We start from the raw sequence: 27,363 nt of genomic DNA, 5'->3' as shown, positions 1-27,363 counted from the left end.
CTGATGTTGTAAATCTCCGCGTTCGTTTACCCAGACGCGGCGGATGCTGCGCGAAAAAACACACGGGTGCGTTGGCCCCGTTGCAACCCCTTGACATAATTCGCCGGTTGCATCGCGACGAAAGTTTTTCATCTGTTTTCCAGCGGTTCTGATGCGTCGCTACGCATCGGAAATCGATCGCAAATAATTAAGGCTCGACAGTCATTTCGGTTGATTTCTGTTTCCTAACGACTAACCCATCAAGATGTCGATAATAGGTGAAGATAGGTCGACGACAGTACCCCCTCGGGGCCGTTCTGATTACACCATTACCTACTTACGCTATTACTAATCGTTTGGCTGTGCATGTAGCTGTGCGTGTACGAGAATATAGGTACGCGTAATCGGTTTATCATAATTAACATCTCGCGGAAGCCAAGCGAACGAATGGAAAATTTCCAAGCTAATGGCTGTGAAATTTGTTCTAATCCTCGCAATTTGGGAAATTATGCGTCCTGGTATAGCTTTCAACAAGCTCCGATTGCAATGTGCATGCTATTCAGATAGCTTGTAATATCATTCACTTTTTTGGGGTTTATTATTTATTTAATTTTTTGCTTAATGATTTTTGTATTAAGAGAATCGAAAAATCTTTCCTTTCAGCCTTGAAAAATTTAAAATAAGAATAAATGTTTGAATCGTCCAAAATTAGAATTGATTCTTTTATAAGAAATTAGAAGACTTCGGATCATATCTAATTAAATTTGTATTATAACTTTAATTTACGTTAATCGTGGTTACGTTGATTATACTCTATAGACTATAATGAACATTCTCTTTATACTCTATAAACCATAATGAACACTCTAATTATTCTAAGATTGATAATTTTGAAAAAATTATTTCAGACTGTCATTTGTCTCTCTTAATCTGTTCATTATCATTTCATTGTACTCAAATGCATTAGAACGTATTATTAATGGATCACATATTAGTTACCAAAAGTTACAATAGTCAATATTAACACAGTAAATTAATAATTGTCCTATACACAGCAATTTATACAACTGAAACGTGAAGCGGATGATTTTTTATATAATAATAAAATATTTGATACTATTGCGAATTTAATGAAAAAAAATTACATAAACAAAAATCCCTTTTTTTTTATTCAGAAATCTGATTTCAACGTGAAACTAAAAAATGCATGTACCTATAAGTGGTCTAAAAATAATTGTTTTTACGTTTTAATACACGTGAAAACTGGATTATAATTGAGAAGTTATATTTTTGTAGTTTTAAAAAGCGTTTTAAACAACACGTTTTAAAAAAAGAGTTTACATGTTGATCTGCGAGAGCTTAAACGGCATTTTTCCTCGTTCCACTTCTGATTTCCATAAAACATTCGTTTGTAATGGAACTCTTTGTAATCGTACTTCGTATGCATTTGCGGTAACATGAAGTTTAACGTGTCGCGTTCGTATCTGAAACCCCCCTATAGCACGTCTCGTCTGCAAGAACGACGACCATAAACGCCACCACACGCGGGCGTGAAGTCTCGCTGCGCTTGCACTCGCGCGCGGACACGCTTTCTGTTTTTACTTCGCCTTTGGAACGGGCTCTGTTACGCCGTTCGGCCGAATAATAATTGCCTCGACTTTCCATTTTCAACGAGAATGCGACGTTCACCCGTTTATCAGCAGTACAGGAAAGAAGAAATTACCGAGGAAACCCCCTCGAGAGTTCCTCTCGCCTCTTGCTCTTTCTCATTTTTCTACGCATTTATCTCTATGCGCGTTTAGTTACACACAACCTTTAATTTTACTCTTGCACACTCGGAGAAAGAAGTCGTACCAGCAACCAGAAATTTGAGGACAAATAGCAATTCAACTGTATATTATAGTTGTAATAAAAATAATAAATCAGTATGAACTAGGAAAAGATAGTAATCATTCGTTGGATAATTACAGAAAAATGGCAACACAAAAGCGGCCGACAGAAAAATTAAGTCGACCGAAATTTGAACTCGGCATCTCTCGTTCTGACTCTTTAACGCTTTGGTTTACTTCGTAAAGTAGTAGCACGTACTTAAATTTCAGAGTTGTCAAATTATATTTGCAAGAATTTTTCGTCCTCTTTGAGCGCTGCTTTTTTTCACGGCTCTCCTCGTTTTTGTATTTCATATTCTCTTTGTCTTAAATTCTCTGTCTTGAAAACCTTATTTAAACTGCAAGATTTTATTTGCTTCTGCTTTTTACACCCGTCACCGGACTTTAGTATTCCATCGCAATACTCGCTATTTTTCTTCATACACTAATTCGCGTGGATTTAATACGTTTCGTGGGCTATTCTCACAGAAAGCTTCGCGCGTTCTAGAGCCTACAATAGATTCCTGTTTTGTTTTGCTCCATTATCTTGCCGGCTATCTTTGTTCCTTCCTTTTGAGTTCCGTACGATGTTCCGTTCTCTGTTTTCCCTCGCACGCCAGTTAGCAGCCAGCCGCACGTTGCCCGAGCGATCACTTATCGATCGTACATGTCGAATCGCTGTTTAGACTTATCAGCGAATCAATTGACTGGTTCTAAGAACGCGGACGTGGCCAACGCGCGTGAACGTCACGCTCTTAGAGCGCCGATAAATTGGACCTCATGGCAAATATCGAGGATACAATAAAGGTCGATAACGCCAGCTCGTTGAATATGAATCGCATTTCGATCTCGGTGAACCGAGGAGGAAACGTTCGGCGCTATCGCGTCGCGTTTCATCCGCGCGGGTTGGTTATTCGCGCGAAGATAAAGCGAAGAGAATCGAAAAGAGTCAACGCGCCGGAACCAAAAGCGTTAGATGCAATTCCCGATGCACTTAGAAACGAAAGAAAAGAGATTGTCCAGCTACTAAACATATTTTCGTTTACTCGATTAAATCGCAAGTTCTCACGTGCGATCTCGCGGAGCGCGCGACGGGATCGACGGAGCTTAGAAACTTTCGAACATGGCGCGACCAGACCGCATGATTGTGACGCGCAGGTAGAACCACCTCGGTGCATCGTGCACAAGGTGGGGATGCAACCGAGTCGTGCACACACACACACACACGCGCGCGCGCGCGCGCGCGCAAACACTCGTGCATATGTTGTGCGTGCACGTATACGCGAGAGAGCAACTCTCTGTCAGTCACGGTGCGCCAGCGTCGGCGGGTCCGATCTCTCGATTCCTCCTCTTCAGCCCGCCGTGTATCCACGTATATACATGTGCGTGTACTTGCGTTGCACCGCCTACGCCTCTCTTGCGTCGTGCACAATACTACGCGATATTCAATGTGAAGCAGATACAGGGCTCAAATAGAGCGTCCTCGTCGCATCGTCTCGCCAGTCTATCGTTCTTTTATCTTTTCGAGAAACACCGAAATTTCTTTAATAAAAATGAAGAGATAGATAAGAGAAGATGAGTTGTCTCGTTTTTATTCATTGTCAATATTCGTATTCATTTATTATTTATATTTGCGTTTGTTTATTTCTAACTTTTCTTCTGACGTATTTTCCGATTACTATTATATGTTCCCGAAAATGTTTCCGAGATTTGAAAAGGGTCCGTAGGCGACGAACCTGCCGACCTGACGACCTGGCGAGTTTAACAGACGCGTACGGTGTCGTAGTGTGGTAGGGAGAAGTATTAGGTATGCTTGGTTGTGTATACCGCGCGTGTATTCACGAAAGACCGGTCTAGTCACGGATAGGAAAAAGAGATGAAGATATAGGCCTATAGGCAGGCAGAGCAAGAGGGTTGGAAGAAGCAGTAAGATAAAGAAACGATTAAGCCCGTTTCACACTTCACGTTGAAGGGCGAGATCAGTAACAAATTCACAGACATCACAATTCAACATTAACGTCTATTCTGTGCCCGGATCAAATAAACCTCGATTGGCGGGGGATTCATCGTCAACTGTTTTTCTAGCACTACTTGTACGTAATACGGAGAAGGGGAAAAGTAGGAAGAAGATTTACATTTGTATAACTTCTGCTTCCATTCAGAGAAGATTTCTCCTTTTCTCATTCGCATATCTTGAATGTATCACGCAATCACAAACGAAGTTTCTTGATCAACAGGCTAACTGTCCCAATTACTGCCACTTTAAGTACATAGTGACAGTTGATACATACGTTTATTTCGTGGCTTTTTCAAATATATAACAGACATTCTTTTTCATCATTATTCACACAATTTTAATATGTACTGAATAAAAGAAGCAAGCTCGAAAATTGATTATTTATAATAAAAGAAATAAAAATAGATGATATAATCCATTGCTGCCAATCAATGTCTTGAATTCTGCCGCGTGTATTTAATATTGCTTCTTTATTTACTATCACGAATTTACTGACAATCTTGGAGTTTAACATTAAAACATTTTTGATACATAACTCTCTCGTACTTTTTGAAAGAAAAAAAAATACAAGATATTGAACCTATTATTACGATTAATATTTTGAATACTAACTCACCGTTTACTGCCTCACGTATCAAGGTTCTACGTACAACGAAGGAACATTAGATTAAGAATAGAAATTAAAATTTTAGAATCAGTTTTCTCAATGAATTAAACATAATGCAGAATAGATACGAATAAAATGTGAGACGTAAATTTATCGTACAAGACGCAACATAATTTATCATTTATCTATATCAGTGTTAATTGATTCTAAAATTCTAAATTTCTTTTTCTAATATTTAATATCTAGTATTCCTCTATTGTGCGCGGGATTTGATATTGGCCTGCTCCTGTACTCAATACTGTAACGCATCTATCTACGTTTATATGACGAGTTCAGTTTAACGTTAACCTTTTCATCTCTTAATTCTATTTGAAAAAATGTTGTTCTCTATTTATTATTATAATAGTATTCAGATGGTGACCTGGTTTTTCTTATAATTTTCCTATTAACGGTTTTGCAGAAAGCAAAATGAGGGTTATTATTGTTCAAATTGATTAGTTTAACATCTGGATCTGAAGATTGTTGCCTCAGGGCAGCGACGGGTGCGAAAGGATTAAACACTTATAAAACAACTCTACCTTTCATTCTAATACAACTGGCGGACTTCGTAATTGGGACAGTTACCTCACCTGTATCCCATATTTATACGATTTCTCATTTGGCATATGTGTGAGATTCGTGGATGTATGAGATTTGTTTACCTACGACGTCTTGGGATCAATTTTGAATCGATCGTCTCGAACGCGCGCGACGTAACAGGGCCTTTACGTAGCCCCGTGCTTGACGCGACGGGGCGAGCGGGCGAGTCGTACAGGTAGTGGTAGTGAATGTGTTGGTGGCGGTGGTAAGTTATGGTCGCGCGCGGGTGTGCGTGTCGTGGAGCGGGGCAGTGCAAGAAAGCCAGTGGGGGAACATGGAAGAATTAGCGGCAGTCTTCTACGAGAGACGCGCGAGTCGCGCCGCGGTCGGTTCGCGGTGACGAGGTAGTGGAGAAAAAGAGAGAGAGAGAGAGAGAGAGAGAGAGAGAGAGAGGGAGAGAGGGGCACGACGAGGTTGGTACGTTTAGAGCGGCGCTGAGGGAAGCGACGTTTGGCCGCGCGGAGTCTATCGCGAGGCCTCGAGGAGTGAGCCGAGCGAGTGAGCGAGCGATTCCGGTCTTCGTGGTACTCGCGTCTACGTCGTACGCGCGGGTGGACGCGCGAAGTGCAATACGAGGCGAGAAAACGTGTCCTTCGAGATGAGAATTGCGCAACCGGCGCTCTCTCTTCGTCGTCCTCGTGCCCTGCCTGGATGAGTTTAAAGCGTGCTTTCGCGAGTGTGATTTTGATTTCGCCAGCTATATCAGTGAGGTGTTTGCGACCGTGACTGTTCCTCATCGTGGAGACGTGTACAGTGAAATTCCACGACGAACCGGAATTCGTCCCTACGTGTTTTCTCGTCCGCGTCGTCGCGCGAGAGATAGACGCGCGGGTCGGCTGAGCGAACACGACCGGCGTATCGCAACCGCCGGCGGCCGCGCCGTTGTCCGGAGTCGGTCGGCACGTACCGTCTGCTCGCGTTCAGGGCGAATGAACTGCGCACCGGCGATGATGGTTCTCCGCAGCGCGGCGATGCGCGAGTAATGAGGGAGCTGCGTGATCGACCGAGCACGACCGGCGGTGGATCGAGAGAAGGAGAGAGGAGAGAAAGAGAAAGAGAAAGAAGGAGAAATTATATGCATATATATGTGTCTAACCTCGACCTCCAAGTGTCGGCTGTTGTGCGGTAGCGTGCGGCACGACGTCGTGGTCACGCCACGCGCATAGACGAGTGTTGTTAGACGGTGCTGGACGCGCGTCGCATTAACGTGAGCTTTCGTGATGAACGGGATTTGCAGCAGGCTTACTTTGTAAAGCTGCAGCCCAGTGGAAACCGAGTACCTTGTAACGTACCAAATAGCAAAACCTGGCCTACGTGCAATAATTTCCCCTCCCTCTTCGATTCGATTCGATTTCGCTTAACGGATCTGTCCTAAGGAAGTTTAATCTCGCGATAGAGGAAGATCCGGAATTAATTGGAGAACCGTCGGGAGAGAACCTCGTGTGCAATCAGTCGCAAGCTCAACAAGTGGAACACCGTCGCTCGTCTCATAGCTGATTCCGCTAAAACCGCTTCCACCGGATTATCTGCGGAAACGGAATCTTAGATGTTACACGCGCGGTTCGCAAGTTCCGAAGCACTGCGCGCTCCTCTCCGCGGTCCTGTCCCGATCGATTTCGTGGCACCGGCTTGTACGTTAAACGCGCAACAAGTTGAAGAAGATAGAGCACGTGGTGAGCGCAGCGCGCTCGGATCAATTAAAGCGTCCGTCCTTGCGTAAGACTTGGCAACGCGCCCGCGCGCGCGCTACAAGCGATAACATTTGGTCTTCGCTGATAAGGAATTTGCGCGAGCGAGCAGACAATAGATCGCTGGAGCGGTCAGTCGACGAATCGCGCGCGCTCGACGCGATGCGCTAGAATTCTCGTGAAAAGCTTGATGCTTCGAACGTGAATATTTTGCCCGCCGCCGGTTCCGCGCATCGCGACATCGAACTCGCGGGTCTGAGTTCTGCGCGGAGTTCCGAGAATATTTCCGATACGATCGTCTTTGAAGTTTCGCGACAGCGCAACGTTGCTCAAGGTGTCGATGCGAGAGCGTACTTAAAGAGTCTTCGTCGAAGGCAAGAAGCGGGGGAATCCAGGAATTCCCCTCCCTCCCTACCTCCCTCCGGAAGAGAGGGCTTGATTATTAGTGCGGCAGGGCGGCAAGCAGCTTTGAATGACCTTCGTATTCTGCGGCTTCGTCTTCGACTCGTCCGACGAGAAGACGAGACAAATGCCGGTCGCTTCGGAGGACTGGGTGCCCCACCCGGGCGCCAAGATAACCAGTTCCATCACCACCGTCAAGGGTGCCACCATACAGAGCACGACGACGGCCTGGATGTCGCCCTACAGCAGGACGGCGCCGCCGGATCGCGGAGGGTCCAATAATAATAACAACAATAACAACAACGGTGTAGTTATTTTGGATGGCTGCAGACCGCCGGCGGCCACGACGGCCAGGCGGTTCTTCAGGTGGTTCAGCAGACTGGGACAGCCGCCGATCGGCAAGACAGGTACAGAAACTAAAGTGGGGAGGACATTCATCTTTTGGCTATTTAAAGCATTCTTTTTTTTTTGCTTTTTAAACTTGTAGAGATGAGTTTTTAAATGAAAAATGAGATATCTGTGAGACTAACGATAGAATTATTATTTGTCACAAATAAACTCGTAGACATGAGTTTTTAAATGTGGAATAAGAGATATCTGTGATTCTAACAATAGAATTATCATTCGTCATAAATTTTCTACATTTCATTCTTTTTAATCTTAAGTGGCTTTGCAAATAATGAGACTCATTGTTCGATTTTTCTCGACGATTTTCCTCGTAATGCGGTTTGAAACATAAAATCGCTTGTATCAGCGACTCTTCACTATTAATTTTCTTTCACTCTGACTGTCCTACGTACACGAGAGCGGGATCGCCAATATAATTAATAACTTACAGCGCACGCTATCGTTGACATTATCTTGGGAAACTGTTAAATGTGACATACCGTAATCGACCGTGGCGTTACACATCGTAAGTTTCGTGGCAAACCGGTAGAGCAACTCGCGCACTCGCGATTGTCTCAATCACGTAGATCGGGCCCAATCGTCTTATCTTTCTCTCGTTCTCTTTCCCATCCACGTGTTACTGTTAGTCATCGCAGGTGCATCATCATATGTGTGCGCGGTAGTTGCCGTTAATAAAAAGAACGTGTTCGCGCGAGGTGAATACGCGCTCGTAGTAGTAATGGGTAATTGAGGAGAAGCGCGAGTACACACATTTATATGTGCGTATACCTGCGCTGCGCGTTAACGGTTCTTCCCTCACACGGATTTCTGCTGCTTTTCATAATACGCGCGCGCGCGTGGCCGCGCACGTTGCTGATGTTGTCCCGTCCATATGGTGCTGAACAAAGAAACCGGCAGATCTAAAACGAGTGACAAATGAGTACTTTGGTTGAACAGGTTTCACGTAGCGCGATGTACCAGGTGTTTGAAACTTATGAATCTATACCGAGGTTTGATAGATCCTGCGTGAATATTTTGTTTGTCTTATAACAGTTATACGACAACTATCTCGTGCCTTCTGCTAAAAAATTATTGCTGAAATAATGATCTGTAATTTTCCATTCAAAATATTACAGTTAGATTAATATATCTGTTTATTACGGAAGCACCGTTCTACGCCGTGAAATATCCTATCGTTATTTCACGAAATAAATTGACAGATGAAAATTCTAATCTCTTCTTATTTTCTTTCTCTTAGTTATATTCTGTATGTAGGATATAACTGAAATATCTCCAGTTTGATATCCATCCAAATATTTATGCTCGCCGTTTCAGACTTCGGCCCTGAGAAATCGCAATGGGTAGCGTAATTCTCGTGAAATCTAAATCGAATGTCTAACGGCGCATTAACAAGCGTTTCACGTTTATATAGCTCGCGAGGAATAATAATTGATATCGTATATCTAACGCGCCGCGCGTTATTCAGAAGTTCCGCTGGGCGGCAAAAGAAATCGCCTAATTAAATTTTATCGACAAAGCGTAAAATTATATGAGGACTCCGCCACCGACGTAGGTGCATTAAAATTCGCACAAAGCCGTTGCCTCCTCGGGCGGAACCGAGTACATACACGTACCACATTCGAGAGCCGGCATTGATTTTACCAGCCGCTTCGTTGAGCGCCTTCGAAAATTAGGATCGAATCTACAATTACGAATAATTGCCGATTTTTTAAAGATGAATTTTGAGCAATTTTCGTTGTAAAAGATTTTTCAAAAGTTTCTTTTCAATATATTTAATTTGTGTATAATATAAATGATATAAGTCTTGGATGCAATACTTTTCATGCATTTATTGTACTTAATAACGGTTTTAGAATTCAGGTATTCTAAAATGTTAACAAATAGATCGTTGCATTAACTTTCATGGCTCCTTAAACAGCAAAAAGTTTCTCTTTAATTAACCCTTGAATCTTGCTTCTTGATGTAAATCTACCTTCGTAAATTGACGGATGGAAATCGCTGTTCCAGGCTGACGTTCTCATTCTGGCGCGTATTTCATAGTTCATGTAGGTCGTACACGTGACGAAATACAAATCGCGCGATTGCGAGCAGGATTCGATAAGTCAGCCCACACGTGTCGAGTCGAGTGTGTTACGATCAGGCGAACGAACCAAGCGATTTCAAATCTCGCAATAACAGTAGGGTCGACAAACTCCACTACCGCTTAACAAAACGCAATACAAATTTCTCCATTTGGGGAATGACACTTTCTCTATTAGATAACAGCCTATTAAGCGTTATGTGTGATGCGAATCTACTTTTATTTGAAATTGTGTTACATTTGTGTTATCTAATGCTATTTCAAATTCACTTCAGTTAATCAATTCAATTGCTAATACAAAAATAAATAATCACGTCGCTTATACACGATTCTGTTTAAAAATATACAATTCTGAAAAATGCACAAATTATAAATCTTGTAAGATGCAAAGATTTCTAGATGACTTTGGAAATTGAGCAGGATATAATAAGCGCGATACAATCGTGTAACGTCAGATTTTGATGTATATACCGCTTTAAACAAAGTGTAAATCTGATTTTTTATAACATATTCTATGTACAAAATATGACACATACTCGCTATATTTTTTATAATAATCTGGATGCAATTTCTTACGCCACGATGTTCCCGAGATTGGCATTCTCTCTCGCGACGTGACGTGAACGCAACTTGGCAGAGCGCGATAACTGGGCCGGAAAGAGGATGAACCGTGAACTCGATAAATAAATATTAAACTCGACGGTAAAATCAGGCCGCGACGCCACCGGCATTCGCAATAATAATCGACATTCTGTACTTTTCGCGTGAAAAGAGATACCGTCATCGTGTCGCGTGGTATCGCGATGCTGAAGTGGGCGAGTCTTCCTCGGAGAAGATCGGAACAGGATTGTGTTCTGCTGGATGGAATTGTAGGATCTTCACGCTAGCCGACGCCCGCGACGGGGATTGCTATGCGATAAAAGTAGGCTGCGGTCAAACGTTCTGTACGGAACGATTCTTTGGCTTCGATGCAAAGGAGTGTATGGAATTCAAGCGGCTAATTAGCTGAAATATTCTTTCGAAAATTTATTATTTTTTTTTTTTTAGGATGCTTTGTCTTAATAGAAAATTAAATTTTTTTCATTATTAAGAAATTTCTTATATAAGAAAGTTGAAAAACCATTTAGTATATAAAATTGTTTTCGATACAAAGGATATGCGTTCCATGCTATGTAATATCCAAAGAAAAAAAAGTTATCTTGATTTGTTTTTTGAAATTACTTTTTTTTCCAATATATATATATATATATATATCAAATATCAGTTACGATTATGTATATATATATATATAAAATATCAGTTACGATTATGTATTTATTGTTTATTACTGTGCTTTGTATCATGCTTTCCAATTTATAGATGTTTGCACCTTAGATGCATAAGAGAAATCTTTGCGACGCAGAATACATAGATAAATTCGCCTAGTTCAATAGGTTATCAGTGTCATTTTGTTACATGTCTGACGACTAATATCTGGATAGATAATTTTATCTCTGTGCGTCCATTGGTGTGTACATTGATTCACAATATTTATATTTTGAAAACTCGTAACTCGATATAGGCGGCGACAGTTAGATCGGACGGAAACGGTTGGCTAGGTAATTAAAGCGCGTTCCGCGTTCGACTCGACCGCACATTGTCACCTGTCGGCTGCCATTCGCACCTGCCGACCGACCATCAGTCTGACCTCTTACTATTGAAACGGGCCAATGCATTGCACCTTGAATTTATTCATCGCATTCTTGTCATAGTTCTTGCGATCCAAATTGTTGCAATAAAACAATTATTTCTTAGATATGAATTTCATGTTGCAAAAATGGATGTCAATGTCAATCAGCATTGTGATATATTACCATTAAAAATATCAATACAAATGTATTGATATTATTAATTTAACTTCTAAATAGAAGTTAAATCGAATAATCAATAATTGAAGACGCGTTTATGAAAAATGAAAAAGAGTAGTCATATTTTCATTTTGTAATTTATAATTTAAATGTTTTACAAGCTGCACTATGATATTAAATTACTGTTAATTTATCTAGAATCTATTTTAAATGTAATTTAACATATATTTTGTTACCTGTGATATTTTGGAATCTGAAATCAATAAAATTTGCTCTCAGTATCAAATTCTAAAATGAATAAGAGAAATAATTGATTCCGAATTTTTAAAAATAATTAATCAATATATATTCAATTAACATTTGATAAAATTGTTGTCAATAAACACAGAATATTTAAATCTTAATATATCCTTGAACAAAAAAAAAGATAAGATTCTCGTAATCTTTCTTTTGATTGCGCTAAAACGAGCGGACGTAACACGCATTCGAGGCCGATGTCGCGACGTTCTGAACTTTTCGTCGCCATGTCGTAACATTTCGAAACTTTGGTAGCGCGCCAGCCGATGACACACCCGGTAGATAAAACGTCGTTTGAGGGACAAGTATCGCGCATGTTTGTGCATGCTAGTTTTGGCGAGAGAGCGACCGATTTGTATGGTAAATCGTATTCGCAGGCGCTTTTGCGGTGTTAACGTAAGCGTACAGAAATACAGTACACGCGAGACCTGGTGAGACCTCTTAACGACGACGCGTCGTCGGCATTGTGCTTGTTCGATGCACGAGAGCCGGAGATATGAGCGAGGTCATGTGCAATCGCCGCGAATTGTCTCGCGGTATGATTTCAGAACGATTCGATTCCCATTACCAGAGTGAGCTGGGATGAATTCAATTCAATTGTAATTAATTTAGCGGTCTGTTTAAATTCTCCAAGAGGTTTTACTATAATCTCAAATTATGATGTATAATAGAATTACATATATTATTTATTACTCTGCATAAGAGTAATATATTCCAATTTTTCAGAATTTTGAAAGATAAAAACCACACATGAAATATTTCGAGTTAAAATTCGACTGAAGAGCAATATTACAGATTTTAAAAACTTGTTTTGTACGATTGGGTCTACGTGTACGTTTAGATTGAGAAAAAAAGATGTGTAACAAGGAGAGATCGGCGCCAAAATTTGGTCAAGGATTTGCAGTCGAAAGGCAACAGTTTTGGGACATTTAGCTTGAGGTGAAAGTGGCTAATTGGTGTTTTCATAAAATCGCTCGTTATGTGTATTGGCGAATGAGAACTTGAAATTAAATACATTCATTTTCTTACTTTTATAAAAAGTTAATGTAATAATTATATAATAAAATAATTTGCGGTTTGTATTAACATATTTACATTTTGTTTCTAAAATTGCAGGCAATTGTAAAAAAATTTTTATAAATTTCGTCGCTAGAGACTTTATGAAATCTTAAAATTAATAGCATATAAAATAACATTTTCAGGTTCATCATGTTTAGAATCGAGATTTTATTCGTAAAAAATATTAGTCACCTTCGTCACCTTCCGTTTGAATCGTTCAGATTTAGCGAAGTTAATGCTCATCGTTCAGCGAAATTGCGTAAGATTTCGCGGTGCTCGTGCTTCCGTAATAATTCTACCGTAATCCAGTGGTAATCCAGCGACAAGTGAGCGAAGCCCGCACGAGGTGTTAACATGTAACGCGGACGCGACGCGACGCGGTGCAACGCGAGTCGATTATTCCCGTAGTCGTTTAACCGCTATCGGGGCCCCGGAGCAGAAGGGTCATTGCCTCGTAATCTACCGGGAGGAAAATTACGCAGGTGCCGGAAAAGAATTCATCGGGACTGTCGTGGTGAACGAAACGTTTGCCTTCTCGCGAGTCCGCCTGTACACGTCACGGAACACGCGCGTGCACATCCGTTCCGTACACGCTCGCGATACTTGCCGACCCGCGTGCGAGCGTGACTAATGTATCTCGAGGAAAATACACGCTGGCTCGTCTCCCCGAGGTCGGACTGGATTTCCTTGAAAATCCTTTCGATCAGAACAATGACGTTCCGCAGCGTCGTTTCTTTTCCTCGTTCGCGTAAGACCGTTGCAAATTTATTCAACGAGAATTATTCCTCCTTCTCTGGAAAATGGAATTGTGTCGCTGCGATACCTCCCCCTTCCCTCTCACCGATATTTCCATTCATTTTATATGCAAATCAAGATTATTACAAGAAAATTGTATTTTTCCCGCAGTTCACTTAATTGTAATATTATAGTTAAAATTTATCAATGATGAGTCAATAATTGTTGCATAAAACTATTTAAAAATTTAATCACTTATTTAAATAATATCAAATTACAGAAAAGTAATGATTATAAGCGTACTATTAAACAATAACTGGGTCGTCACAACTGCTATATTAATTTTAATCAAGATCAAATTGGATAAATTATAATTCTGGAAAAATGCGGATTTCAAAATATTACAAATTAGAAAAATTCTTAAAAAAGTGAATTACGAGTATATATCCTTTTTATAAATATCTTTTGCTATTTAATGATGATAGATAAACATAGTATATTGTTTTAGGATTGTCTTTGATTTATCCGATGGTTGAATCATTCTATAGATAAAAGTCTATCTCTGAAAAATACAGATACACAATAATTTAAAATACATTTTAAATTATATATATCTGATTCACAAACAAAATTACGGCTTATAATACTCTCATTTTGAACGATTGAGTAGTGCGCAAAAATCGAATGGTTGCATGGCGTCAGATTGGACCCGTGTCACGAGACCTTTCGAGATTTACACTCGGCAAGAAAGCGAAACCATAATCATTTCGAGGCACGTGCGCGTAACGATGATTTCGAAATTTAGGACGGGCACGTCGAACGCGATTTTCGTGCGAAGATTAGCAGAATCGATGGTCTCTCCTGGAACTTTCACGCGATTGTGGAAACGAATGAATGCGACTGCCTGCAATTCTTTCGTTGCACCGAGGCGGAGCCGTCATCCAGTTTCTACTCGAACATACCTTCGCGGTTTTTATTACTTATTACACAATCTATATTACATACTTATTACACAATCTATATAAAGACGGAGAAGGGTGATCTTTTGTCGTGATTACAAACTTAAAATCGATTTGGAAGATTGTAAAGTAGAATCAATATAAGCTGCGATATAATTTCAGAATTTTTGAACGCAAATTGACAAGACCTAAGAATGAGGATTCTCGGATATAACTGTCTTCCGATATAGTCTATTAATCATGCAGAATGGATTGGAAAAACGTTGCGGGCAAATTGAATTGAGTAATAAATGGAAATAAGATTAAGAACTCGCTTAATACTTTACTTGCACTAGCTATATATATGTTATATATTCCGCTAACTATTCGCCAGAGACCAGTTACTTTTATGACCCGTTTTCTCTGCGTCGCGGGTTTTTAAGCTTAATGCAATTCACTCTCTGACCTCATTCGCTGACCATTACTATCACCCAAAGTGGAAGCTTAGCCTTGCGTTTCTGCTTTATAAACAGTAAACAGCTGCTGTGGTTACGCGAATTTTAATAATCGAAAAATATATGAGCTCTCTGCATGTATATTCTAAAATAAAATTAATATATATATATATATATATATGTTATGCATTGTTAATCTACATTTTTTTATTTATGAGTAAAGTCGCGCGCGCGCAGGATGTGTCGTAAATATTTTATTTCTGTAAAAGATCGATTTTACGTCATGAAGCTTTCATATAAAGTAAATTATTATTTTCAAAGTTAACGGACATAAAATATAAAATGCTAAATTTAAAATCTACATTAATAATGTGTATCATAAAATGCTGTTATATAAATTGATTTATATTAGAGAAAGAAAAACTTGTTTTTGAGGCATTCATGTTTATTAAAAGTATTTTTTTATGAATAATTTTCTGAATTTTTATAAGATATTATGAATTTGTATCTTTTAATGCTGTAATTAACGTTCAGTGTCGTAATGTACTTTTTTCACGCATGGAAAATATTCGAGGGAGATATTCCGCAATCTTCCACGCGAGGTCAAGGATTACGCGTGAATGATTATTATTTGTAATCCGCGGCGACTTCTTGTCTCTCTCGCGAAGTCCACTTTGGCAATCTGTAAACGCCAAGTCGCGAACAAAGCATCCATTGTCATCGCGCGTGTGCAACTTTGCGCGCGCGCGAGATTGCGTCTCGGGAGAACTCTTATGGTGCGCAGACCGTTTGCGAAACTGCCGTCTCTCGTTACGGCGCGAAGGAAGGATAACGGGTCCACACTGGTTGTCATTATTTGCTCTGTGAATCCCACAATGCCGAGTGTCTCGGCTAAATAAAAATAGCTCGTTCACGGCGGCTCTTTTATCAAATATGTAACAGAAATGTCGAATAATGGAGGAAATTCAATTTTTATTCTCTTGATAAAACATTCTGTTGTTTCTTCTGTTCATTGAATTAGGAAATAATGATAAAGAGAATTTAAAAAATAATAATAATGGAAAAAATTAATTTAATTATCTCTTTTTATAATAAAATAAATAAAAGAATAGATGATTTTATAGAACAGAAATTAGAGAGAGGTAAAATAACTGATACAACTTATTTAAAATAAAATAAAAATATAAAATAGATTCTAGAACTTTATTTAAAATATAAAATAATAAATATGTATTTTAAATAAAAATTTTAAATACAAAATTGTTTATAATTTTGTTTATTTCAATGTACGGTCAATACACATTTTACAGTTTTAGACTTCGAATTTTGTTAATTATGTCATTGCATCGATCTATGAAAAAGATGATATCACTCTGGGACCGATCGGCTTTCGATCCAAAAAGGTATAAATTTTTTTCCATTGAGCTTTATGTTGATTATATATTTCTAGAATACCTATTCAACAGCATTTGCAGTAAAATATTTTATAAAAAACTATTATAAAAACTAACTCCATTAGATCGAAATTTATTTAAATTGTTAAAAGTCGATATATCGGCCTCCGGTCTTTCAGAGATTAAAATGATAAATATTAAATAATTATTTTATTTTAATAACATATTTTAAATAATATTATTTTAAATACAACCGACTCGATAAAAGTATTAAATTTTATATAATAAGAACATTAAAATAAAAATTTTTAAATACTTATATATTGGAAATACGACGCCATATGATTAAATAATCTCTCTTAACTTGTGGCTGTTGTTACGAAACCGACGTATTTGCGTCAGTTAGCGAACAAGTAAGTGAATCGGAATCAAGCTATCATATCACGAGTTTATATCGATTATCGTTAAGGAACACGATTCGCTAGTTACGTTCCACATTACGTCATTACAGATGTTATTGCAATGTTGTAACTCTGTACTTCCTTTATGACAATTATGTTCACATAATCAAACTTTCCTATATACCTTTTGTTTCAATTAACTTTGTTGAAATAAATAATTACATATGATTATAAGAAATAATATGAAAAATATAGAGATCGTTTATAAGCTTCGATATAATGCAAATGTCTTGAAAATATTTAGTCATTTCAATGTGATGAATTCTTGAATCTTTTCTTTATAAGAAAATTTGATTGCCTTTTGAATGGAGATAAATATTTACAACTTTCATTGGTATTCAATGAGTGCGCGAGATTCGAACTTTTGTTAACATATAGGTATCGTTAAATTTTAAATGAACACTTATAATTCGCTATTGTATAAAAATTTAATAATTACCATTGTACGATAATCAATTTTGCAATCAAATGCAATTAAGTCATGGAACACTGGCGTTGTTGCATCGAAAGACATCGTTACCGATTGCGGGAGAGAATTGTGTCTGTTTTCGAAATGAGTGGAAATTCGTGAATACGCGTGATGCGCGTTCGTTAACGGCGCAGCCTGAGGCATTTCATAACGGGACGTTAAGCCGCGGAACCGAGTTAGACCGGCTTCGTGTGGTCGCACGATTATACCGTAAATCACGCACGCGGAACGCAACGTCGCTCGTGGAAAATGGTGGCGCGGAAATGCGGATCGAGGAAACTGTCGCCAGTGGCTGAGAGACTCACCGAGTCAGGTGAGCAATCAAGTCATGACATTGAGCTATTCGCCGCGATGACTAACGGATTCGTATCTATGACTGATATAAGCATTGGCTAAACGCTGAGCGATTAATATCTATGACTACCATAAGTATTGGCAAATCTTTTGACGTATTACGAGTATGTTAAAAGCTTACACAAGAATGCCATAGATTTCATTTGCACTTGTCTTTAAGGTGATTCATTAAAAAAAAAAAAGTGAAAGGCTTTGTTCATTTGATTACATTTTTATCGATATTTACAAATTCTTTGAATGTTTTGATCTCGTTTTTATTGAATTTTGATTTTATCGGTACTTTTCGAAAATCTAGACAGTCGTTTAATATTACGTGTTAATAATACATGACATTGAATAATACAATTGATAATAGAATTTATTCTCGATAAACGTTTGAAGATTCGTATATTGTGTGTTATTTATTCGTAATCCATACTCGGTACTCCATATCCATTATTTAATTTCCACTTCATTGGAAAGTTATATTTAACGTAATCCAAAATACTACATTGCATACACATACATTCATATATAAATAATTCCATACATGCATTAAATTAAACTCTGTTTAATACATTTTCGAATCAACTGATGGGCACGGAAAAAATCAAAGTTTTATGTAAAATGGAAATAATGCAAAATGTCAGAATAGAGAGTTATTTCTGAAAACATATATTGATGAGTTGCGTAATAACGCGCGTCCTGCAATAGATCTGTCGTAACTTTGGGTTTCAGGAACCCCATCCCGATACGAACTACGCTCCAGTATTTTCTCTCTGAACAAACACGCGTGTTGCATAACACTAGGAAGTGAAGGTGGCTCGTGCTGCAGTTGCGCAACAAAGCAACAGATACTATAGCGTCAGACGTATCTAATTTTTGCATTATGCATGATCCTAAATTCCTTTTTTCGGACACTTGCATTTTTGTCGAGTTTTATTTTCGTACCTCCAAAAAAATGAAGTTGGTTTTATGTAGAAAAACCTGTTTCATCTTCAAAATCTGCTGGAAATTTTACATCAAGCTTGATTCAATAGTGTTCAACTCAGTTTTTTTCTTTTACGTTTGCATGTGTTAATATTGTCGCGTGTAAAATATATTTATAAATCCGATTTTTTTAACAATATCCAGTCCTTTTAAAGTTGATTTTACACTCGCTTTCATAGAAAACCAAATTTAACTCGATGCATTAAAATCTCGGAACCTAAATCGATTTACGATTCGAGTAACAGATTATTTGACATATATTATTAAACACATTATAAAAAGATCGTTCTTGTTAACTAAAAGGGGTTTGACATTCCTAGAAGACGTCTTTCCATATGCCAGGTAGTTATTATTGCGTGTTTGGAACTTCCCATTAATAAAGCTCGAGCCTTCCTGCGGCTTCTATTCAACGATGGCAGATGAATTCACGAGCAACCATCCACCCACGCGAATACATTAAGTATATACGTGAACGCGACTATTGTTAATTGCACGAGACAGGTTGGCGTGTGTGCACCCCGCGGGAAAATACCGCGTGCCGGCACTCATTGTGCGTGCGGTCCTAGGCGTACATCTCGTTGGTGAGGAGAGGAGATAATGGTCGCGATTGCCGTACATTGCGTAACGTGCTCGTTGACACAAAGAAATGTCTAATTTTCGGTAGAAGCGGAAACCGCGTTGCGACACGATCGTTCCGTCAGTCAAGGGATTCGGGAAATCTTGGCACGAAAGCGTTCGTCCCTCGTTAGGAAACACGCGTTTCACGTTTCACACGTTTTGTCCTTTAACCTTTCTCCGTTTTACCGAGGAGGAATAGTGAAATCCAAGATAGGCGAGCCAGAGTACGCGCAGGCAGATATCCGTGCGATAATACCGCGTTTGGATATTGATTTCTTCGAGTTCTTATCGTCGCATCAACGAACAATCGTGTTACTGATAACTTAGTGGCGGGAGATACCGGCGACCAAGCAAGCAGAGATTACCGAGAGCTCGTTGGTTCCGCTCGAGCGGACAACTGGACACGAACATGGGCGGCAACTGTGGCGCACACGTAATTTTCGCAATAGCGTTTGTAACAATGAGCAGTGCGCGCGTTTGCCTGCTTGGCCACCCACTCGATGTAACCCCGGCCTTCGTCTCACTCTCGTGGCTAATGTAGTAATATGCTAATAACGCGTGCGTCTCGCGTTAAATGAAATCGTGTGGGAAACGTGGCGCGTCGCAATGTCGACTCGAGATTTCCGAGCAGTTTAGTAGAACCTTCTGTTTATTACATATTTCAGCTATTTGCGAAAGATTTGCATAAGACAAAGGCAAACATCATGAAGACTATCTTTCGACGATGGTGTATCGTGTTGATTAGATTTGATAAAAAAAAGAGGCATACGATTAAAATGCATCTATTTTTATATAATAATAATTGTAATTTTTAAATTAAAAGTTATAAATATTTTTCTTACACTTAAGAAAAAGAAATGAAGAGAAAAGATGATTAAAGTAATTAACTGAAAGTAATTAAAACTGTCTCTGCAATTGATTATACAGATCAACGTATTTTTTAGGTTTTCTTTCAAATAGTTTTTTCCATTTCTCTAATAACTTTACAGAAATAAGTCGTGAGCCTCTGATTTAACCGTATTAGTTATCGCTTTTCCATCAGATAGCATCTGTAATCGATCTCCGATTGAATTATTGGCTTGCTTCTCTATTAGCAATTAAAACTTTGTGAGACAAAGTAACTTGATTTCATAGATTTCTGTTGAGATGGGGCGAGTTAATGGGGGAAAAGCGTTTTAGTCTCTATACGCGTTGGTCCGCCTGTACAAGCTCAATTCCGATTACTATCGATCCCCAATAGTTCAGCTGAGCCTCATTAATGTTTCATGCAGGTCAGGACTTTATTAACTGGACTTTTGCATATTTTGTTTCAGGTGAGTGCAATGACCAACTACAATCGGGGCGCCGCCTGCCCATGTGTAAGTGGAATCGTAAATGAGTTCGTTTAAAAAAGGACATGCGTATGTAGAAAACACAATACACATATATGTATATACAATTTTATATATCTTATATAACGTTTACCCTGTTTTTTTTCTCTTAACGAATCATTTTTAAATGAACAAATATAATTAATAATTTTGCAAGAAAATTAACTGTTTAAGTTAACTGTCGAAAATTATATTAGAATTTTTTTTATGTCATGATATACATATATATTAAATCATTCACATATCGCACGTAGATCAATTTTGTTATTATAAATTTTGCTATTATTTATTTAAAGTGCGAATTTCCAACAAATATGTTTTGAGTCCCATGTTAATTTCGAAACGTAGTAAGTGATTTACATACGCCTGGCAAGTGCCTGAGATGTTCTATGAGCAATTCAAGTAAATGATTTTGGGCTCGTTACCGAGTCAGCTCGTTATACGTCGGCAGGGTCACCGTTAGCTTGATTTCCGCGTAGCATTCCGTGCGTCTCGGTCTCAGAAATTTTATAGAGCTCACGAGTCGCGCCTTCCAAACAGGGTTTCGTAACTCCATTTGAAGGCAAAACTATTGTAAACAACTCGCGTCCAAGATCCTACTTGGAATCTCACAAGTAACTTGCCTACGTCATCAATAACGAAATACAACCGATATATTTAAATTATGTATGCATAACGTGTTTACGCTTTCTTTTGCTCGGCGAGGCTGAGTTCAAAGATGATGTTATTTCGAATTAAACGCGGTTTATAGAATTGATTTTTAACTTTCTCGACGGCCGACAATAACTGCTTCTCGTTTAGAATGCAGTAGAGTAAATTGCTGTAATTTTGATCAGCATCGACCGCAGCTTCATAGGAGGCAAATAATTAAAAGCATTCTCTTAGCCTTAGCGCATCGAGCCTTTCTCCGCCTTGCCTATAATATTAATGGACCCGTTCCACGTCTCTCTCTCTCTCTCTCTCTCTCTTTCGTGCGCGCGCGTGACTCGTCTCGCCGATACGTCCAGTATCGTTTGCTCTCCACGGGGCACGACGTGTATCCTCGAAACTCTAACTCACTCTTGTTCCCACGCGAGAAAGAGGTTTCTACTAAAACGGCACTATACTAGCACTGGGAGAAGATAGAGATGGTAACAGGATCTACGCGATAGCTGTTACGCTTCTCTCTAAATCTCAAAATAACCTGGAAACCTCGAACTGCAGGCGCAGAATTGTATTTGCTTTTCAACGTTATATTATACATAAAGTATTATGTGTGTATATATATATATATATATAAAATTTAGTTTTGACGAAGGTCAGAGCCTCTTTATGTTTGAAATGTAATTTATGCAAAACAGTTCTTTGAGATAAGTGGCTTGTTTAAAACACTTGAGTTTTCCTTTGCGTAAGTAAGGCAATTCTTTTAGTTAAAACAGCGATGAGATAATAGTAATTATGCCTGATTAATATTACACGCTTGTTTTTAAGTGTACGCGACATGCCGTTTACTACGTTTAGCGTAGCAGCTCGTAGAATTGCAATTCATACTAAATAACGAACATTGAATGACGATGGCATACGTGACGAGTTTCCGCGATTTTTCCTAACCGATACGTGCAAGACATTGCACAGAAAAGTTTCGTGGCTATTAATTTCTTTTTTTCGTAATGTTACGACAGCCTATAATAATGTTATTTTATCATTGATTTCGCGGTATCAATTAGCATTCAAAGGGCCGAAGCCGTTATATCGCCCATGCTATAGCGAGTTTACGATGCGAACAAACAATCAATATGCCATAGTAGGTTCTTAGAATTATTATCGAGTACAAACTCGATATATGATATCCGTGTAGCAGCAATTATTTAAAATACAATATCCACTAAGGGATAAATGTAACAATATAGATATCTATGAACGCGTAATAACGTAGGAAAAATTCTTATCTTATAAAATTTTAAATTAAATCCTAAAAAGATCTGAACTTAGCAGATCTTTAAAAAAATTTTTAGAAATTGAAAAACTATTATTATTTTTTAAAAGTGCTCGGAATCTATATTACAGAAGTACGTATTAATTATAATTGAATAATTAAATACAAGTATATATTTTTAAATATTAGTTTTAAATGTAATTAATAGTTTAATTAACAGCTACAATACATAATTGTTAATTAAATTGTGATTGAAAGAAATTGAAGATAACATTTTGATATTTATTGTCGCGCTTTTTACCTAGAATTTACGCAGAATCGCTTTTTCTCGTAGTTAAAGAAAATTTTCATATTTACACATCGAGATAATCGGAAGTATTCCTCTTCGTGTAAGATTTTTATTGACTTTCCTTATAAATTTCCTTAGATTTACGGATGTGCGACAATCGGCACGATCGAGTTGACTCGCATTGTTCTGTCGCCTTTCTCCCGCGTTCGCGATAAATTTTGTAGCGCAGAAAGCACGCGTGGCATATTCCAAGGCTACGGCGCGGCGTCGTATTTCGCAAGTCTGTCTTAAATTCTCACGCGCTTTTAAGGCGATCGACCTTAACGCCCGTTGTGTCTCCTTTCGCCTTCCGCCATGCGAGTATGTTTTCACGCGGTGAGCCATTCGTTTCCGAATCGGAGGACGGTGAATTTATGAAGTAGCCCGTATACTTTTCCTTCCCGGTGAACCGCGCAATTTATGCGACCCGGATGTGCATGTTTGCATTCGTATATATAACAGCCGGTTTCAGCGGAATATGGAGCGCTTATAATGATACGGGGTGTCCCTGACCGATTTGCGTTTAAAAATTTTTCGCTTAATTATTGGATTTAATTTTATCAAAATTCAATGTGACAGTTAAATATAGATGTCGTTTAATTAAAGTAATCTTTATCCAAATACAATCCTATTAATCGAATTATTATTATAAGAGCAATATTAAAATAATAATTTTTATTTGTTTAAATAATGCTTTTAAACATATTTTAAAATAAATTCTTATCGATCTAATGCAATTTATTTAAATATTTGAGAAGCGTCATTCAAAGGACGATATTACGTCGATGTAAACTGTAGATGTAACACAGTAGAAGTTAAACCCTCTTTATTATTTCTTGAATCTTTTTTCCTTTATTCTCTAAGCAATTCTCTTATTTTTTATTCAACTATTTATTTTATTTTATTTAAGTCAACGTTTGAATTGTCAAAGCAGGTTTCTTTCAAGTATATTTAAATGACTTTACTCGTTAAATTATCTTTCGTTGACTTCGCTTTCCGTATTCAAGTGAGATTGTTACGGTCGCGAGACGAGAATAAAAATCGCGTATATCACTTGATCCTTGCACCGGCGTAATGACTGGTACGTGAGTATTGTTGCGTGTTTCGAGTAAAACAGAATTCAGAATATCGTGATATTGTTGACGTTTCACAGATCATTCGATATCTTTTCAAATTTGAAAGAAGCGAAAACATTGATTTCCTCATTATAATATGTATGATATTTATTCGTTAATTTTATTAAGAATTGATATTACTAGATGGATGTTTGTTTATTCGATATTTGAAACAGATACATTCAATTTTATCTGATACGTTTATTCATTCTACTTTGTAAGGTTATTAAACGCCTACGTTTTACAAGCGTTGCATATTCAATTAGATGTATTGAAATGCTGCTGATGCATTCGTATTTTTTGAATACGAAAGTTGTATTTCTTTACTTATTAAATGAATAAAAATATCGATGTCTGATACTGCGAGCTATTTTCACGCGACGGGAAATAGCTTTAGGAAATTCCTGAGAAACGACGGCGGGACATACTAACTCGCAGTTTCTAGTCACGCGATTTTGCATTCACCCCGAGACATGTTGATGTACGTGCAGTTTTACGAGATATTGGGTGTTCCGAAATAACACCGAGGAACCTCCATTTCACGGACTCTTTGACCGTTAATATATCTTCCGCATCCTGGCAATATATCTTGCAAAATACGTTGTAATCTCTTGGTTGTAACATGTCAGATACGCGTTTAATTTTAACTTGCATTTTTTCGATCGCGAAGGTTTTTTGCTTTGCGGACTAAACGCGTTGAGACTCGCTGGCATTGCGTTTAATATGTGTATTTTTGATTTCTGTTACTCTGCTACTGATAACTTGATGCCACTTTATTTCCTATTTTACAAACAAATTCCCGAGACTATTTAGCTCAGGGACACCACGGATGTGGTATTGATATTGGGAAGTTGAGTGTGCACGTGAATGCGCGCGCGATGCAATCACTCGCTCGATATAACCCTCGCCTTCTCTCTCCGCTCGGTGAATTCCGTCACATAGTATCGAGGCATTCGTCGTATTCGTGTGGAAAAATCGGTTGGCATCTGATCGGACGGACGAGGCAAACACCCGGGAATAAAGGGATTGAGGACCGCTTACACCGGATTGACTTTTATCTTAATTTAATTTGGCTGTGTTTTACTCACTTCCTATAGACTGGTCGAAATAGATATATATTTTAATATGACTGGAATCAAATTTTTTTAGGTTTTTTTGTTAGTATTTTATATTTATTAGATCAAACAAAAAAAAATATAGATGGACACTAAATACAAAATCGATTATAAAATCGTGTTAAGAATAACACTATTTTTTATTATAATTTTTAAACAAATGGAAATGTAGACAATTAATAATATGTATAATGAGATTAAAGTTAATTAATTCTTTATAGAATAAAATTCTAGAAAATGAAAAAATGAACTATTTTACATTTTTCATGTGTGGAAAAATTATAATCACTATTGTATCATTATTATATAAATTATTATTACATAAATTTGAGGCTGATAACAGTGAAAATGGAAGGCATTATCTCTTAAGTACATGATTTAAAAGTTGTTACAATATAATTCCGACAAACTTGAATTTCGTTTTATTTTATTCTGTCTGTAGAATTCGTGTTAAAAATAAGATTATATTAAACTATTTCTTTACCGATGTTAATTTTTTCATTTAGACTTTTTTTATGTATTTGACAAAGACGTGCGAGATGTAACGTACGAGACTATATGCCTTAGAACTTTAGAAAACTCAATTTCTTACAGTAAGGCAAAAGTACTTTCGTAGATTATCGAATTTAGTAAAGTCAAAAGTTTCTGTCTTATATCAAATAATTTTCTACCTTATGACGAACTATGCTTGTTTATAACTTTCCACGTTGCCACTATTTTAACTTGTCAACTGCAAGTACAATATGTGTATATCTATTGATAAGATTTTAAAAAATGATAATAATTGTTAAAAAGCGTTTAAATAATGAAATGTGATTAATATTGCTTTAATGTGATATCTTTATAACCTGTTGATCTCTGCCAGAAGGCATTAAATTAAATGATACATCACGATATCGCATTTCAAATATATCTTAATAATCAAGAACGAAAAAGCAATTGGACAACCGATTCAGAGAAATAAAGAATGAAAACGATGTCTTGATTTTATCACGAGCATAGATTTGTTTCCTTCCGTATCTTTATATTCGTTCCATCTCATCTCAATTTAATGACTCGATCAAATTGAAAGATATATTAATCTAACGTGCCGTAGGTAAAGAGTTAATCCTGATGCGGAAGAAATGCCCGCGCACACGAGAGATGCGCTTAATAATAATTATTATTCCGCGGCACGCAGCTGCTATTTCGGCATCTCGACGGCGCGTATGTTCGAGAAAGTATGAAACCGGTATCAAAGCTCGATGCGTGACGGAATTATGGATTAGGTGAGCGGCAATATGAGTACCGCGCGGACGGCGTTAAAACGCGGACGTCCATGTCCGCGGTAGGATTTTTAGGTCAAGGCGACACGCTCTCGCGTCGGAACGGTATTCCCGTATGCTGGAATCGAGAATAACGAGGTGCTCTCTTCGAGTATTGATTCCGCATTATACTCGCGGGATGACGCGATTTAATCGGCTCGACGCTACGAGCAATGACATTTCGATACTCGAGGTGAAAATACGGGATGCATCTCGATGGCGCTAGGCCGATTACACTCTCGTAACTCCCTTTATTAAAAATTTCAAAACCTAAAATATATACGCGATATCTCACTGAATATCGCGTTACTTTTATTCGCAACACAGTGCACTGCCATTTCATCATTTACAATATTTCACTTTACGAGAAAGCTGCCTAACTTTATGGAACAATTATATTGTAACTGCTGTAAAAAAAAATGGAATTTAATATTATGAAATACCTAGCAATATGAAATCTAATATTGCAGTACACTCGAGGCTGAATCTCGGTTAAATCTATTAAATAGCTTAGAGTTGCTCGCTCATTTTCATTGTTAAGGATAATTGTCATCATTAGATTCCGCGAACGCGAACAATATGTTTTCCAATTTTACTGGTCTCCGCGTAAGATTAACGATTACGGGTTAACGGGGCTATCCCCGTCCCACTTATTTGTTCATAGCGCAAAGCGTTCGCCACGTTGCGCAATGAGCGGCGTGTTTGCGCAACGCGACGCGCACGCACGAACATATGTGTGCTTGTGCATTCACGCGCGTGTGAAATGCGCGAGCACGCAGGATACTGTGATAGCCCTTGCGAACCGACACCCGGCTGTAATTTTTCAACCAGTGCCAGCGCAGCTACTCGTTGAAAATACATCAATATCTACTTCGATATTGCGTTAGCAATATCGCTGCGAAGTTTCTCATAAATTTCAAACTAACATCGAT

The 27,363-nt window shown here is 38.2% G+C and overlaps 1 protein-coding gene across 8 annotated transcripts in view; it reads left to right on the top strand.

Moving 5' to 3' along the window:
- Positions 1-27,363, top strand: part of LOC105207608 (serine/threonine-protein kinase tricornered) — a 131,567-nt gene that overhangs the window by 26,563 nt on the left and 77,641 nt on the right. For 2 of the 8 annotated variants that reach the window (XM_039457412.1, XM_039457414.1), the window contains one exon: positions 20,598-20,642. The exons of 3 other annotated variants lie outside the window; for them this stretch is intronic. In XM_039457412.1, coding sequence (XP_039313346.1) covers positions 20,598-20,642 — 45 coding nt within the window. Of the gene's footprint in view, positions 1-5,425; positions 7,608-20,597; positions 20,643-27,363 lie in introns of those variants that run through there. 3 more of the 8 variants (XM_011177161.3, XM_039457411.1, XM_039457410.1) reach the window with 2 other exon arrangements.

Source organism: Solenopsis invicta, chromosome 14, assembly GCF_016802725.1.
Source record: "Solenopsis invicta isolate M01_SB chromosome 14, UNIL_Sinv_3.0, whole genome shotgun sequence".
Classification (NCBI taxonomy): domain Eukaryota; kingdom Metazoa; phylum Arthropoda; class Insecta; order Hymenoptera; family Formicidae; genus Solenopsis; species Solenopsis invicta.
This window is presented reverse-complemented; position numbering and strand designations above follow the sequence as displayed.